General features: G+C 42.2%; 1 protein-coding gene across 1 annotated transcript; it reads left to right on the forward strand.

The window, feature by feature from the left end:
- Positions 1 to 14,771: 14,771 nt before the first annotated feature.
- LOC123995148 (thrombomodulin-like) lies at positions 14,772 to 16,682 on the forward strand. The gene has a single exon (XM_046298537.1). The coding sequence runs from the start codon at positions 14,922 to 14,924 to the stop codon at positions 16,536 to 16,538; it is 1,617 nt and encodes a 538-aa protein (XP_046154493.1). The 5' UTR covers positions 14,772 to 14,921; the 3' UTR covers positions 16,539 to 16,682.
- The last annotated feature ends 1,432 nt before the right edge of the window (positions 16,683 to 18,114 follow it).

Genomic DNA, 18,114 nt, shown 5'->3' on the forward strand with positions numbered 1-18,114 from the left:
TCTCCTACCTGGCATAACCATACTCCCTTCTAGCCCCCCCCCCCCCCTCCAATATTTTTTGGGCTGCTTTTCAGGCTTCCAACCGCGTCGCCGTGCTGCCTCCTCATACCAGCGCCTCTCCGCTTTATCTGATTCTATTTCTTCCTTGGGACGGAGATATTTTCCAGGCTGAGCCCAGGGTCCTTTCCCGTCTAATTCCTCCTCCCATGTACAATTCTCCAAGTGGTGTAGCCTCTCCCACTGCAACTGCTCTTCACGATTAACAGGGAGAGTTGGCTCAGGTCTGAACCCTGACTCAGCCACTCAATCTCTGCGGTCTCCCCCAATAAATATTTGGGGGTTACTTTCGGTTTTCGCTCTGCGTCGCGTTGTTTTCGTTTTTGACTCCATTCGCCTGTAGCCCTCTTCGCACTGCTGAAGCGAATCCCAGGCGGGCGCCTGCTCTCTCTCTTGGTCGGCCGCCCACCTGTCGATTTCTTCCCACGTCGTATACTCCATGCCTCTACCGTCCATAACGTCCTCCTTTCGCTCCTGCCAGTTTACACACTGCTCGGTCCGTGAGTGGTGGGTGATTCTGTAACGGCGTTCGTCTGTTGAAAGAAGAGAGTCGGACCGAAATGCAGCGTGTTGGTTACTCATGACTTTAATGAAGAAAATGAAACGATACATGAAATAACTAAATACAAAAACAACAAACAGAACGTGAACCTATAACAGCCTATCTGGTGAAACTACACAAAGACAGGAACAATCACCCACAAATACAAAGCAAAACTATGGCTCCCTAAATAAGGTTCCCAATCAGAGACAACGAGGATCACCTGACTCTGATTGAGTATCGCCTCAGGCAGCCAAGCCTATACAACACCCCTAATTAGCCGTGATCCCAAATACTACAAACCCCAATACGAAATACAACATATCAACCCATGTTACACCCTGGCCTACCCAAACATATAACAAAAACACAAAATACAATTACCAAGGCGTGACAGCAACGTTATGACATTTAAGCAAGTTATGTAATTTGGATAACATTGCCTAATGTCAGTCTTCAATGAAGCACTTTTTGTTGTTTTACTGATAGGTCAATCGCAAATGAGAAGTATCGCGTAGTGGAGGTAGGCCTGACGTCTTCCATGATATGTTGTTACACTTTTAAAAATTAAAAATAAAAACTCTTCAGTATGAAAGCCATTAACACTCAAGTTAAGCACTCTTTCACAAAAAAGGCTTTAGCAACCCACCGAAAGTGTAAATATAAACTTATCATTTCATTCTTAATCATCTGTGATGCTGACAATATACAATATGTTTTTCATAGCAGTGTAGCCATATCACCTTATAGTCATAAGACGAATGAGTCTGTATGTATGTGTATGTGGTATATGTTGGATTTGGAAAAGCCACAGTGATGGAAAATAAATCGGTTCGTTCTGTCGTTATTGTATATCATGATATTTGTGAGACAAGACAATACCATATGTTATGATTAAAAATACAAACTGTCAGGACCCGGTTACGAACCAGGGTCTCCGGAGTGAGAAACAGTCACTTAACCAACTGAGCCACGAATAGTCGGCAGAACCCAGAAGATGAGGCAGACACAGCAGTACTTGAGACGGTGTATTTAATGAAGTAAAAAGTTAAGTTCTTCAGGAAAACATGTAACTCCACAACCTCAAAAGGAATCCTACAAGAACAAAGGTAATCCTCCAAGACAAAAAAGGTAAATCCACAAGGTGGAAGGTAAAGCTCAAAAAGCCTCAAAAGATACTCAAAAAACAACCAAACAAGAACAAAAAACAGAATTCCACAAGAGAGTCCACCGGGATCAACAAGAGTTCACAGAGTACTAGGGCTGGGTGCTAACATACAAACACAGAGCCAAGAACTGAGGAAAACAAAGGGTTTAAATACAATCAGGGGAAATGAGGCACAGGTGCAAATAATAATGGGGATCAAGGGAAAACAAAAGGTCAAAAGGCACAATGGGGGCATCTAGTGACCAAAAACCGGAACAACCCTGGCCAAATCCTGACACAAACCAAACCTGTTGTGTCATTTGAGGTTAAGTGAACATACAACGCTCTTCTGTCACAAACTTTGAGTGTAATAATCTATTAAATCTAAGGCACACCAAACATATGTACTTTACCTAAACCATTTTCCTCCTAGTGCCCAAAGCAATACTGAATCACTGACCAACCCAAATGCAGACGAGAATTACGTAATTATTCAGTCATGTTTTTGGACCAAATGTGAGACAGTGTAGATCCCTAAGTCTAAAAGATTGGATTAATGTTGAAATGTCAATCCCTTGTAACCAACGATTGGTCTGTGAGAGGAGTTGTTTGGCCACAGTTGGACCACAAACTTCTTGTTGTTACTATCTTAATCTTACTATGAGTCTTGTGTGACATAAATTTACAAGATCGCCAGCAAAAGAACATTGTGGCAAAGGGCATTGTGACATATGCTGTAGTGAGAAAGTAGGAGAATAAGCATGGCTGTACTTGCCAAATTCTGATGATGATGATCATTTCGTGAATGATTTATCCACATTGTGACGTCTCAAAGATGTCATAATACAGTCTGTATAGGCTAGTAACACATGCAATCTGTGGGTTTTCCTCCTCTGTGACATCATCAGATACATAATCACTATTTACTCACTGCTCCTGATCAGACACGATCAGCCGAAATGTGCCCACTGGCACACAGCAAGATGATGCATGGCAGACAGAAGAAACCCTGATGACAACAATCAGCCGAAATGTGCCCACTGGCACACAGCAAGATGATGCATGGCAGACAGAAGAAACCCTGATGACAACAATCACCCGAAATGTGCCCACTGGCACACAGCAAGATGATGCATGGCAGACAGAAGAAACCCTGATGACAACAATCAGCCGAAATGTGCCCACTGGCACACAGCAAGATGATGCATGGCAGACAGAAGAAACCCTGATGACAACAATCAGCCGAAATGTGCCCACTGGCACACAGCAAGATGATGCATGGCAGACAGAAGAAACCCTGATGACAACAATCAGCCGAAATGTGCCCACTGGCACACAGCAAGATGATGCATGGCAGACAGAAGAAACCCTGATGACAACAATCAGCCGAAATGTGCCCACTGGCACACAGCAAGATGATGCATGGCAGACAGAAGAAACCCTGATGACAACAATGCTTACAGATAACCACAACATTCCCAGTAACAAGCCTATGGACCATTTCCAGAATCTCTTCATTTATGGAATATTGCCATCAAACATAGACATTTTTAAGACTTCAGTTTATTGTCTGAAGGTAACTGTAACGTTGCCTTCACAATAGTCGACTCTATAGTAGAATGGCGCCGGAGAGTATGGCTGAGGTTTACGTGCTTAAAAAATATAATAATAAAACAGTTGTTTAAACTGTTTTATTTTGTTTGTTTTTTTGCGTTGTTCGTAACTTATTATTTAACTCGTTTTGTACATGATGTTGCTGCTACCGTCTTTTATGACCAAAAATAACTTCTGGACATCAGAACAGCGATTACTTACCAGGAACTGGAAGAAGCTTTTTCCATTAACGAGTCCGACATGAAGGATATACTGCTTTCCCGGGAATGGGCCCAAATCACCGTCTGTCATAATGGTGGGTGTAGCTGGTGTATGCAGTCAGGCGCAGGAGAGCAGAGAATTGGGAGCAACGTAACTTCGCTCAGAATAATGAATGGTGCAAGGTACAACACTACACTTGCCCAAACACAGACATCTATTTTTATGCACGGGCAAAAAACAGCACTCGTCGAAATAACCAGTCACCAACATTACCAAACATGACAATAACAATCCCGCACAACACCATGGGTGTCACGCCCTTGGGGTTCTCTATGGTGCAGTAGGTCAGAGTGTGACTAGGGGGTGTCCAAGTACTATATTTCTATGTTGGTGTGAGTATGGTTCCCAATTGGAGGCAGCTGATTATCGTTGCCTCTAATTGGATATCATACTTAATGTGGTCCTTTTCCCACCTGCGTTTGTGGGATATTGTTTTGTTTTCAGTTAGTGTCTTAATGTGCTCTGTACTGTACGTTCGTTGATTCTTTGTTGTTTTTTGTTAAGTTTCACTTAGTAATAAAGTATGTGGAACTTTACGCGCAATACACCTTGGTCCGCTCCTTTTGACGGATGTGACAATGGGGGAAACAGAGGTTTAAATAGATCAACAATAATTAGGGGAATGAAAAACAGTAGAAACAAAGAAAAAACAAATGGAAAATGAAAAGTGGATTGGCGATGGCTAGTAGACCGGCAATGTTAAATGTGCAACCAGAAGGGGAAAAAACTCTAGACCACCTTTACTCCATACACAGAGATACGTACAAAACTCCCTCGCACTCCATTTGGCAAATCTTACCATAATTCTATCCTCCTGATTCCGGTTTACAAGCAAAAATTAAAGCAGGAAGCACAAGTGACTAGATCAATTAAAAAGCGGTCAGATGAAGCAGATGCTAAGCTACAGGACTGTTTTGATAGCACAGACTGGAATATGTTCCCGGGATTCTTCTGATGGTGTTGAGGAGTACACCACATCAGTCACTGGCTTCCTCAACAAGTGCTTCGATGACGCCGTCTCCACAGTGACTGTGCGTACATACCCCAACCAGAAGCCATGGATTAAAGGCAACATCATCACTGAGCTAAATGTAGAGCTGCCGCTTTCAAGGAGCGGGACTCTAACCTGGAAGCTTATAACAAATTCCACTGTGGCCTCCGACAAACCATCAAACAGGCAAAGCATCAATACAGAACTAAGATTGAATCGTACTACACCGGCTCCGACGCTTGTTGATGTGGATTGGCTTGCAAACTAGTACAGACTACAAAAAGGCAAGCACAGCCGAGAGCTGCCCAGTGACATGAGCCTAGCAGACGAGCTAAATTACTTCTATGCTTGCTTCAAGGCACTGAAACATGCATGAGCGCATCAGCTTTTCTGGACAACTGTGTGATCACGCTCTCCGCAGCCGATGTGAGTAAGAACATTAAACAGGTCAACATTCAGAAGGCCAAACGGATTATCAGGACGTGCACTCCTAGCATGAGCTGACCAACTGGCAAGTGTCTTTACTGACATTTTCAACCTGTCCCTGACTGAGTCTGTAATACCAACATGTTTCAAGCAGACCACCATAGTCCCTGTGCCCAAGAACACTAAGCTAACCTGCCTAAAGGACTACTGACCCGTAGCACTCACGTCTATATCCATGTAGTGCTTCGAAAGGCTGGTCATTGCTCACATTAACCTCTTGCTCCTTCCTACCTGACACGCAGGCGTCCCATCTAGACATCTGGAAATGCAAATGCGCTATGCTAAATGCTAATAGTATTAGTTAAAAGTCAAACGTTCATTAAAATACACATGCAGGGTATTGAATTAAAGCTACACTCGTTGTGAATCCAGGCAACAAGTCAGATTTTTAAAATGCTTTTCGGCGAATGCATGAGAAGCTATTATCTGATAGCATGTAACACCCCAAAAGACCCGCAGGGGACGTAAACAAAATCATTAGCATAGTCGTCGCTACACAAACCGCACAAATAAAATATAAAACATTCATTACCTTTGACCATCTTCTTTATTGGCACTCCTAGATGTCCCATAATCACTATTGGGTCTTTTTTTTCGATTAAATCGGTCCATATATAGCCTAGATATTGATCTATGAAGACTGTGTGATAAACGGAAAAAAATAGCGTCTTATAACGTAACGTCATTTTTTAAAATTAAAAAAGTCGACGATAAACTTTCACAAAACACTTCGAAATACTTTTGTAATCTAACTTTAGGTATTAGTACACGTTAATAAGCAACCAAATTGATCACGAGGCGATGTATTTTCTTTAGCTGTCCGTCTGGAAATAATGTCCGGGTAAATCTCTGAACAAATGGCTTGTCTCTTCTTTGTTTGACCAAGAAACAAAGCCTAGGCAAATGACAAGACTGTTGACATCGTGTGGAAGCTGTAGGTAATTGCAACCTCAGCCCCATTTATTGTGGTTCGCCTTTATCAATGGCTTGAAGTGGCGGATGGATATATATTTCCAATTTCAGTGATCAGATTTTCCTGCGCTTTTCGATGAAACGCACGTTCTGTTATAGTCACAGCCGTGATTTGACCAGTTTTATAAACGTCTGAGTGTTTTCTATCCACACATACTAATCATATGCATATACTATATTCCTGGCATGAGCAGCAGGACGCTGAAATGTTGCGCGATTTTTAACAGAATGTTCGAAAAAGTAGGGGGTAGGAGTAACAGGTTAACTCCATTATCCCAGAAACCCTAGACCCACTCCAATTCACATACCGAACCATAGAGGATGTAATCTCTATTGCACTCCACACTGCCCTTTCTCACCTGGACAAACTGGATCCTGGACATCCTGACGGGCCGCCCCAGGTGGTAAGGGTAGGTAACACACCCACTACGCTGATCCTCAAAACTGGGACCCCTCAGGGGTGTGTGTTGAGTCCCCTCCTGTACTCCCTGTTCACTCATGACTGCACGGACTGAAATTATGTGTTTTTGGACTATGAGTGCCCCTCATCTCCTACTTTTGAGTTGAAGTGTTGTGCAGGGTCCAGCTGAGGTCCAGCCATACACTACACACTCGTCGAACATCTCATTCCAAAATCAAGGGCCTTAATATGGAGTTGGTCCCCCATGTGATGCCAGCATCCACTCTTCTGGGAAGGCTTTCCACTAGATGTTGGAACATTGCTGCAGGGACTTTCTTCCATTCAGCCACAAGAGCAGTAATGATATCAGGCACTGATGTTGGGCGATTAGGCCTGGCTCGCAGTTGGCATTCCAATTCATCCCAAAGGTGTTCGATGGGGTTGAGGTCAGGGCTCTGTGCAGGCCAGTCAAGTTCTTCCACACCGAGTCATCTAGAATTCCATTGCATGCTGTAGCATTAAGATTTCCCTTCACTGCAACTAAGGGGCCAGGCCCAGACCATTATTCCTCCTCCACCCAACTTTAGTTGGCACTGGCATCCGCCAAACACAGATTCGTCCATTGGACTGTGAGATGGTTAAGCGTGATTCATCACTCCAGAGAAAGCATTTCCACTACTCCAGAGTCCAATGGCGGAAGCTTACCATCACTCCAGCCGACGCTTGGCATGCGCATGGTGATATTAGGCTTGTGTGTGGTCTCTCTCCCGTGGAAACACATTTAATGAAACTCCCAACGAACAGTTCTTATGCAGATGTTGCTTCCAGAGGCAGTTTGGCAGAGGCAGTAATGAGTGTTGCAACTGAGGACAGATTATTTTTATGTGCTACGCACTTCAGCACTCAGCGGTCCCATTCTGTGAGCTTGTGTGGCCTACCATTTCGCGGTTGAGCAGTTATTGCTCCTAGATGTTTCCACTTCAGAATAACAGCACTCACGGTTGACTGGGGCAGCTCTAGCAGGACGAACTGACTTGTTGGAAAGGTGGCATCCTATGGCGGTATCACTTTCAAAGTCATTGAGCTCTTCACTAAGGACATTCTACTGACAATGTATGACTATGGAGATTGCATGGCTGTGTGCTCAATTTCTATATACCTGTCAGCAATGGGTGTGGCTGAAATAGCCAAATCCACCAATTTGAAGGGGTGTCAACATACTTTTGTAGACACAAGTTAATCATATTCCTGTCACCACGCCAGACTGGCCAGCCCTGAGGAAGGCATATTTTTTTTTTTACAGTAGGTGTATTCCTGTCCCTTGTGCGCAGGGCTCAGGGCGGATGGGAACGGTGTACAGCAAGGAAGGCTGAGGAGAAGAATTCTCATTAATGATGACTAAGTAATGTCCAGGGAAATGAATGTCTATGGGGAAAGAATTGCCTGCCCAGGAAAAACATTGTTAGGGACCTAGTTATAGGCAATTCCTGTTCAGTTTATGTGGTCGGGAAAATCTCAGGGTTTAGTCATGTCTAATGCAAGAGAAACCTGAACGTGGTGTGACACTGCTTGGCTCTAGTAAGCATTGATTTAAGGTTGCAAGTTAAAGTCCTTTGAAAAGGCTAGTAAACATACCAGGGGAAAGCTGGAATTGGTACATCATTTTTTAAAACTTTTAAATAAATGATTTATACCCCTTGATTCTTAAAGTATCTAATTTATAAATGCCTCCTGCGCCTAGTTCAACTGTCATACCCCATCAGAATCCAAAATATATGCTTGTTTTACTCAAATGTTTGTAAACAATGTAAATGCAAACCAAACGAAATCACATTTTATTTGTCACATGCACCGAATAAAACTGGTACAGACTTCACCATGAAGTTCTTGCTTACCAGCTCTTCCCAACAATGCAGAGTTTAAAAGTAAAATAGTAACACGAGGAATAAAATACACAAGAATGGAGCTACATACAGGAAGTACCAGTACCAGATCAATAAAAACTACCAGTAGTCTGTGTAGGTAGGATGAAGGCAAAGGCTACGACATGTCAGGGTTTGTTTTCCTGTCCCTGGAGTTCTATCAGCCTGATTTAAATATCCCTTCTTTTTGCATGTACCGAGTGACACAAAACAATTGCTGGAAACACATTCCAATGTGTTTATACATAGGTCAATAAACCATCCTGTTGTACACCAAACCTCTCAGTTATTTTCTCAGTAGTAAATGAAATCTGTCAAAAACTAGAGCCTCTGTGTGATTTCCTATTGGAGAAGCCCTATTTTACAAACTTAGGGCTGGCTGTCTCTGAAAACACATTCCACCATAGGATATGTTCTAACTGAGACATCCACTGTCTCCCCGTCCATCTCCTTCCAATCAACAGTCTCACTCTGAGATCTAGGAAAAGATTCATAATGACCGGATTCTGAGACTCAAACCCCCAGGAATAACATTTGAACTCAGCCTACCCAAGAGATGGAATTTGTTGTCCATTAACCACAGTTTTTCAAAACTCATTTTTGTTTGAGTCTAGGTTGTGTATTTTGAACTAATAAACATTTGTATGAATGCCGCCATGGGTTTAAGTTAGGTGAAGTTCACTCACTTGATGATTAACATTGCCTGAGACCTGAAAACTAATCTCTAAGCCCTTCCAACTCAACTCTTGACCTCAAAGCCAGTTCCACTGCATTTTTGAAATTGTTCCCCTCTAACCAGGGACTGATTTAGACCTGGGACACGAGTGAGCAATTAATTATCAGGTAGAACAGAAAACCAGAAGGCTCCAGACCATAGGGTAAAATTATTTTAACCCTGCTCCAGACTTAAGCTCACGTTTGACACCCTTGCAGTCAGTCCTGGTTTCTTTTGAAATCACTTCATCATCTCTGATGAACATATCTTCATGCTGAGCAAGCTCTGTTGCTAACAAGGTTTTCACACTTACTAGACTTTTTGCTAAACTTCGGCTAATCATACAGGATTACTATAATATAAACTTGCAAACTTGTCATGACCGTAAATATTGCTTTCAAAACACCATTGTCAAGATTAACTATTACACCATATAATAGATTAAATATTTGCTCATATTTTCACGTTACACCTACTTCAGTATATTGACCAGTTTTGGGACAGTTGCTAGATGGGGGTCGATGAAGACGCATGGAATTTTTCTTGTTTAAACTTAAGTGAGCTGTGGAGGAGTGATGTGATCTAAGAGTCCCGTGAGGCCATTTCCTGCCATTGAGTCGGTGGATCTACCTTTCCTCCCGTTCTAACACAGGACATGATTTACACTACAATTATTATCTGTGCCTCTCAGGCAGTGAAATACAATATCCTCACAGTGAGTTCCTTGAGGCAGAGGGTCAAAGAGGGTCAGAGAGTGTCAACAAAGCAAAGCAAGGTAAGCTTAGACTGTGGCAGACAGAATACCAAAATATGACTGGCTGGGTTGAGTCCACTAGCAATAGCATGAGGCATGCCAAATAATTTTGAGAATAATTTCACTAGAATCATATTACGTGGTTTCAGGGTTGGACAATCCCAACATAAACGTGAGTGAGTAAGACTTTTCATGTATTCATTACACATGGTACATTTCTGTGTCAAATTTGTGTCAAATTACATAACTGCAAGTTATGAGAAGATTGCCAATTGCTGCTCCTAAATGTTAAGACAAAAATGTAAAGTTTCATGTTTTTAATATGGCATGTCTACATATTCTTTAATAAATATATAAATGTCTTCTTTCATCCTCCACAATCTATAGTTTTCCATTGACAACAACATGAGGGAATCTTTTTCAAGGTCATTTTGACCATTTCCATAAAGGTTATCATCAATGTAGAGTTGGTAGCCATCTCATCTCACCCATGATATATTATTTTCTGACAATGCTTACTCAGAGAGAAATCACTCCAGGGAGGGTGTGTGGCACAGAGAAGGTTATCGGTACAGACCTCCTCCCTTTCTCCTCATGCTCAACTACACCCTGCAGGGGAAGACCTCCCATTTCCTCCATTACGAGTAGCCTACATCTAGATAAAACACTGTTGTACCCTGTGGCCACAAAAAACTGGTCCCTTTTGAGGTACTGCTTACTCAATGATATGCTTCAGATGTGTTATTGGTGGCACCAGCAACGACAGAACTGGCTGTGTCAGAATGTGGCTATGCAAACACAAGCCAAGTAAGTGTTGGAAAGAACAGGCACTGTTTCTTCCGTTCTGGATATCTTTGATTTTCCCAAAATAAACATTTTGCTGCAGACACATCTTGAAGTTTTCACTAGTAAGTTTAATCAAATAGATATGCAAAACAGAGAAAACATTTTCCCAGGCATATCAAGAAGCCATCAATAATTCACAAACGCCACTACTTATCATACAATGTCCGTAATGGTCTTCATCGTGACGACCTCTTCGTCATGAAGACCACAGTAGGCCTAATCAAATGAGAGGGTTAGACAGATTTAGTTTCCATTGCATCAACAAAAGATTGCTTCCCCGAATGCCAAAGCCACCTCACTTCCACCCCATTCTCCATTTCTCTCACTTCATCCATTTTTATCAAAGGAAATACAGAGACACTGAAATAGCATGCCGTTTCTATCAACTGCTACCGTGGATTGTGGGGTGGCCTTAGAGGAAGTGAGCCCACCTTCCACATCCTGTAGCACAATGTGTCACTCATGACTCACACTCTCCCCCTGGGAAGGGTCCCTCCCGCGAGTGATGATGTTCCTACTCCTCCCAGACAAACAGAGAGACCTAGAATCACTACATGGACACCTGCTCATCGAACATTTTATTTACCAATCACGAGTTGGTCCCCCATTTGCTGCTATAACAGCCTCCATTCTTCTGGGAAGGCTTTCCACTAGATATTGGAACATTGCTGCGGGGACTTGCTACCATTCAGCCACAAGAGCATAACATGCTGACTAGACCAGGTACGTGCATCCGCGTGCACAATTGCATGTTGATTTGGTCCTGACGAGATCAGGACACACTGGTTGAAATATCTTTGAACCAACTATATTAATTTGTGGACAGGTCAAAACACATGAAACATACATGGCTATTTAGCTAGCTAGCTTGCTGTTGCTAGCTAATTTGTCCTGGGATGTAAACATTGGGTTGTTATTTTACTTGAAATGCACCAAGGTCCTTTTTTTCCTGGATCTTTGTAGAATTTTGGCCCATTTTGAGTCACACAAAATTGTGTGTTCTCTACTCCGACAATTAATCCACAGACATGTTGTCCGGTCCTCTGGAAGTCTCTATGGGGGTGCCACAGGGTTCAATTCTCGGTCCGACTCATTTCTCTGTATATATCAATGATGTTGCTCTTGCTGCGGCCGATTCCCTGATCCATCTCTACGCAGACGACACCATTCTGTATACTTCTGGCCCTTCCTTGGACACTGTGCTATCTAACCTCCAAACGAGCTTCAATGCCATACAACACTCCTTCCGTGGCCTCCAACTGCTCTTAAAAGCTAGTAAAACCAAATGCATGCTTTTCAACCGTTCGCTGCCTGCACCCGCACGCCCGACTAGCATCACCACCCTGGATGGTTCCGACCTAGAATATGTGGACATCTATAAGTACCTAAGTGTCTGGCTAGACTGTAAACTCTCCTTCCAGACTCATATCAAACATCTCCAATCCAAAATCAAATCTAGAATCGGCTTTCTATTTCCCAACAAAGCCTCCTTCACTCACGCCGCCAAACTTACCCTAGTAAAACTGACTATCCTACCGATCCTCGACTTCGGCGATGTCATCTACAAAATGGCTTCCAATACTCTACTCAGCAAACTGGATGCAGTTTATCACAGTGCCATCCGCTTTGTTACTAAAGCACCTTATACCACCCACCACTGCGACCTGTATGCTCTAGTCGGCTGGCCCTCGCTACATATTCGTCGCCAGACCCACTGGACCCAGGTCATCTACATGTCCATGCTAGGTAAAGCTCCGCCTTATCTCAGTTCACTGGTCACGATGGCAACACCCACCCGTAGCACGCACTCCAGCAGGTGTATCTCACTGATCATCCCTAAAGCCAACACCTCATTTGGCCGCCTTTCCTTCCAGTTCTCTGCTGCCTGTGACTGGAACGATTTGCAAAAATCGTTGAAGTTGGAGACTTTTATCTCCCTCACCAACTTTAAATATCTGCTATCTGAGCAGCTAACCGATCGCTGCAGCTGTACATAGTCCATCGGTAAATAGCCCACCCAATTTACCTACCTCATCCCCATACTGTTTTTATTTATTTACTTTTCTGCTCTTTTGCACACCAGTATCTCTACCTGCACATGACCATCTGATCATTTATCACTCCAGTGTTAATCTGCTAAATTGTAATTATTCGCCTACCTCCTCATGCCTTTTGCACACACTGTATATACTCTTTTTTTAATTTAAAAAAAGTATACTGTGTTATTGACTTGTTTATTGTTTACTCCATGTGTAACTCTGTGTTGCTGTCTGTTCACACTGCTATGCTTGATCTTGGCCAGGACACAGTTGTACATGAAAACTTGTTTAAACATCTTTAAGGTGCATTACCACCACCAACTGGACTGGACTGTGGACCTCAGTTCATCTTGCAATCACCCATGTGGGTATATGCTCCTAAAAACCAAAGAGGAGATGGGAGAGGCGGGACTTGCCATGCATTAAGCGTCAAAAATAGAACCACGTTCTATTTTAGCGCCTGGCAACGCAAACGCTAGTTGACGCGAGCGAGCAGTTTGGATTAACTTATTGAATAACATGTACGTGTACATTTATTTTGCAATGCTCATGCACGTAACGCAGGTGGTGTGGTCAGCATGTTAGTGAGTTCGGGCATTGATGTTGGGCGATTAGTTCTGGTTCGCAGTTGGTGTTCCAATTCATCACAAAGGTGTTCGATGGAGATGAGGTCAGGGCTCTGTGCAGACCAGTCAAGTTCTTCCACACCGATCTCAACAAATAATTTCTGTATGGACCTCGCTTTGTGCACATGGTCATTGTCATGCTGAAACAGGAAAGGGTTTTCCCCCAAACTGTTGTCGCCTATAATGTCATTGTTTGCATTGTAGGCCTACCATGAACAATGAAAAACAACCCAGACCATTATCCCTTCTCCACCAAACTTTACATTTGGCACTATGCATCGGGGCAGGTAGCATTCTCCTGGTATCCGCCAAACCCAAATTCGTCCGTCGGACAGCCAAATTGTGAAGCGTGATTCATCACTCCAGAGAATGCATTTTCACTGCTCCAGAGTTCAATGGCAGCTAACTTTATACCTTTCCAGTCGACACTTGGCATTGCGCATGGTGATCTAAGGCTTGTGTGCAGATGCTTGGCAATGGAAACACATTTCCTGAAACTCACAACGAACAGTTCTTGTGTTGAAGTTGCTTTGGAAAATCGGTAGTGAGTGTTGCAACCGAGGACAGACTATTTTTATGCGCTAAATGTTTCAGCACTCAGTGGTCACATTCTGTGAGCTTGTGAAGCTTACCACTCTGAGGCTGAACCATTGATGCTCCTAGAAGTTTTCACTTCAATAACAGCACTTACAGTTGACCGGGGCAGCTCTAGCAGGGCAGAAATTTGACAAACTGACTTGTTGAATATCAAGCATAATAAGATATTATTCCAAATTAATGTATTCAAATATAACATAAAATGTGTTTAACTCACCCCATGAAGAATGTGTTTGTCCTCGTGTCCTCAGAATGTGCCATTTGGCTGCCCAATAGGCATTCTCATGAGAGAGAACCATGTAAACACAAGGGGAGCAAATTAGGCTGCATATCACTGAAAGATGTTATCTACGTTGTTGATGTCATTGATGTGTTTTCAATGTGTTTCTTATTTCAATGCTAGTTTTGCCATATGTGCATAATTTGACTATAGCTTACTATAAATATACATTTTGTGTGTGTGTTGTGTGTGCACGTGTCAGTTCAATGTCTAGGTTTGATTTACATTTGGTTGAGTTGTCAACTAACGTGAATTCAACATGAAAAAAAATCGCCATGTTAGACTTAGTTAATGGTTGGGTGAAAATGTTACTTTTTGCAAATCTAATTAGTTTTCCACGTTGATTCAACCTCAACACATTGATATTTGGGGTTGAAATGAGATGGAAACTATGTTGATTCGCCCAGCTGTTACCCAGTGGCTAGTTGTTTAGCATGATAGGCAGGTTCAGAGAGAACTTGTTTGTTCTTGGTCAGCAACTACGCCATCCAGAAAGGAACTTCCTTCCTTGATCAATCGAAGACATGGAGGGAGGCTTATATAAATGGGAGTTATCGGCAGTCTTAACGTTCATTCTGCAACTCAAGCCATGCCTAATAGACGAGTAGCCTACATCTAAATTATATGCGATTTTTATATTTAGTTTGAGGCGTAGGAGATTGTTTAAAAAGAAATGGGGGATACAGTAGCAATACTCGTTGCCCTGACGTTCCTTTTGAGAGTGAACGGGGAAGCCCCCCTCGTCGGATACTGCATGGGGAAGCAGTGCTTTGCCGTTTTCCAGGACCAAGCTAACTTTGGAACTGCTCAAAAACGTTGTGAGGAAAATAATAATGGATATTTAATGACAGTTCGATCTTTGATATCACATAGCATCCTTTTAATATTACTTGGTATTCATACAGGAGATTATTGGATTGGTTTACATTTAGCAAGCGGGCAATGCCCCGAACAAGCATCGTTTTTACGAGGGTACAGGTGGATAACTGGAGATAATGAAACCAAATTCCAGAACTGGGGGCGCTTTGAAGATGTCTGTTCTTCAAAATGTATTTCGGTATCAAAATACGACTTTGTGTGGAAGGAACAACCATGCGAAAGTAAAGTAGATGGATATATTTGTGAATATAAACTTGACAGTCCCTGCCAACATGTAATTGTAAAAGGGGACGAATCAGTTCTGTATGAGACTCCGTTGGGATTCAAGGGAGAGAACCTACTGACATTACCCCTCGGAACCACTGCAACGCTCAAATCCATCGGGTCGAAGTATATCTGTCTATCTGAACAGTGGCTACAAGCACCGTGGAGTTGCGAGGTATTCAAAGGTGGCTGTGCGCATGACTGTTCCTCAGTTAATACTAAACCTGTATGCACCTGCCCACCTGGAAAAACTCTCCAGGACAATAACGTCACATGTGAAGATGCGCAAAATGACCCCTGCCTTGACTCAGGATGCGCACATCTCTGCCAAAGAAAAGATGACAGCTACACTTGCATGTGTCAGCATGGGTATGCACTGGCAGAAGATGGGAAGGAGTGCAAAGACATTGATGATTGTATCGATAACAGACAGTGCCCTGGACATAACATTAAGTGTGTCAATACTGTTGGTGGATTTAAATGCGAATGCCATAAGGGATATGTGTTTGAAAATGACAAATGCGTCGATGAAGATGAATGCTCCATGGGTCCATGTGACCACGAATGCAGAAACACAATAGGCAGTTACAATTGCTCCTGTTGGGATGGATTCATAAGAATGGCCGAAGACACCAACCGGTGCCAATTTGTTTGTTTAGCCGAGTGTTCCCCAGAATGTGACCCAAGTAAACCACATCATTGCAACTGTCCAAATGGTTACATACTCGATGACAAAAATGGGAAGTCAATTTGTGTTGACATAGATGAATGTGAGATGGATGAGTGCCATCATAATTGTACAAATACGTATGGAGGTTACCTGTGTTCTTGTGATGAGGGATTCGACTTGGTTGGTTTAAATGATTGTGTTGAGAGAGAACCGTCAAATGTTTCAGGTTTTACCATACCATTTACACCATTTGTTAAGCATCCAACTGAGCGCCCTTCCACTGTAAAGGCTGGGGGTCTTCTTGGAATTATAGTATGCATTGTCATTGTTATTTTGGTGATGGTTGTACTTATTCACCTGATACTAAAACGTCGAGGTAATTTAGACATTGCTTTCGAAAGCCAAGATTTTGGTAATCACGATTTGCAACAAGTCACAATGGATAAGTACAAAACATTATCATTTGACAGACAGTAGATATAGGACAATCAATATTTTGTTGGATAACTTTGTCATTTTCATTGTCATTACCTTTTTACACGTCTGCAAAGGAGAATCAGATGTTTGAATGTTTTATATGTTTTATTTCATACAGTTGTAGTAAACCTATCATAAATGTAATGGCTCCATAAGCATCTCATTACTGAAAATGCAGACCTGTCTAAGTAACCAATACAAAGTAGGCCTATAACTTGCAAATTATAATTTCTTCTTTCATATATACACTACCGTTCAAAAGTTTGAGGTCACTTAGAAATGTCCTTGTTTTTGAAAGAAAAGCACATGTTTTGTCCATTAAAATAACATAACATTGGTCAGAAATACAGTGTAGACACCAAACTTTTGAACGGTAGTGTATATTAAATTGTCATTATTTGTAGGTCTTTTACGTTCTCACCACAATACCCAATCTTTTGTGAAGTGTGACCCCTTGTGGACTCTGAAAGACGTTGCTTTCTGATGACGCTTATTTATCCTTATCGCTTCATAGTCAGCCCTTTTTCTTTGACTATAGCAAGGTTTCCAATCAATTGGCAACAGATTTTCGCGTGAATATTCTAGAATCTGCATAAGGAAAATATCTGCATTTTCCCACTAATGGTATTTTACCGCCTGCATTGCTTGATGTTTGGGGTTTTAGGCTGGGTTTCTGTACAGCACTTTGAGATATCAACTGATGTATAAAGGGCTATATAAATTCACTTGCCTGGCCAATTGTAAGCCGCCCTACGGGACTCCCAATCACGGCCGGTTGTAATACAGCCTGGAATCGAACCAGGGTCTGTAGTGACGCCTCTAGCACTGAGATCAAATCGAACCAGGGTCTGTGGTGATTTGATATCAGTGCTAGAGGCGTCACTACAGACTTCTGCTGTGGCTGCATCACAGTAAATGCTGTACAGCCACAGCAGATGTCGGATTGACCATGCAGAGCCTTTAAGGCTATTGCCATCACTCCAGTCCTCGAGTAAGCACAGCAGTACACAGTTTTATTGTAGCCCAGGACAAGTACACCTGATTCAACTTGTCACTTAATGAACGGTGCAGAATTATTATTTTTACTACAGATGGCTAAATTGGTCCAGTAATGCAGGACTATTAAAGGCCCAGTGCACTACTTTTGTAAAAAAAAAAAAACATATGTATTACTATTTTTTATTTATTCCGATTTTTTAGGGGGTGCTTTAGCACCCTCAGGACCCCTACTTCCTGCTGATATGGGTTATTATATCAATATTTGCACACACAATGTTTGCACTGCTATTTCTCATGTAATTAATTTTACTGACAAAAAGTTAACACACATATGGAACGAACAAATGATCTGTCCGCATTTATAAAATTGTACCAAAACTTCCTGTTTTCATTACAGCTGTCAGGATTTGTATTTGTTTTATAAGGTAGGACTTTACTCGCATAAAAACATGGTTATAGGTACACATATAATCCATAGTAGATGTCTTCAGATCCAATAAGCATAAATCATTTTTTTTAAAGAAGGAGACCCATTCCGAATGGACCTGAAGACAGTCAGACCCGTTCCGAAAAGGAC

The sequence above is a fragment of the Oncorhynchus gorbuscha genome, linkage group LG14, assembly GCF_021184085.1.
Source record: "Oncorhynchus gorbuscha isolate QuinsamMale2020 ecotype Even-year linkage group LG14, OgorEven_v1.0, whole genome shotgun sequence".
Classification (NCBI taxonomy): Eukaryota; Metazoa; Chordata; class Actinopteri; order Salmoniformes; family Salmonidae; genus Oncorhynchus; species Oncorhynchus gorbuscha.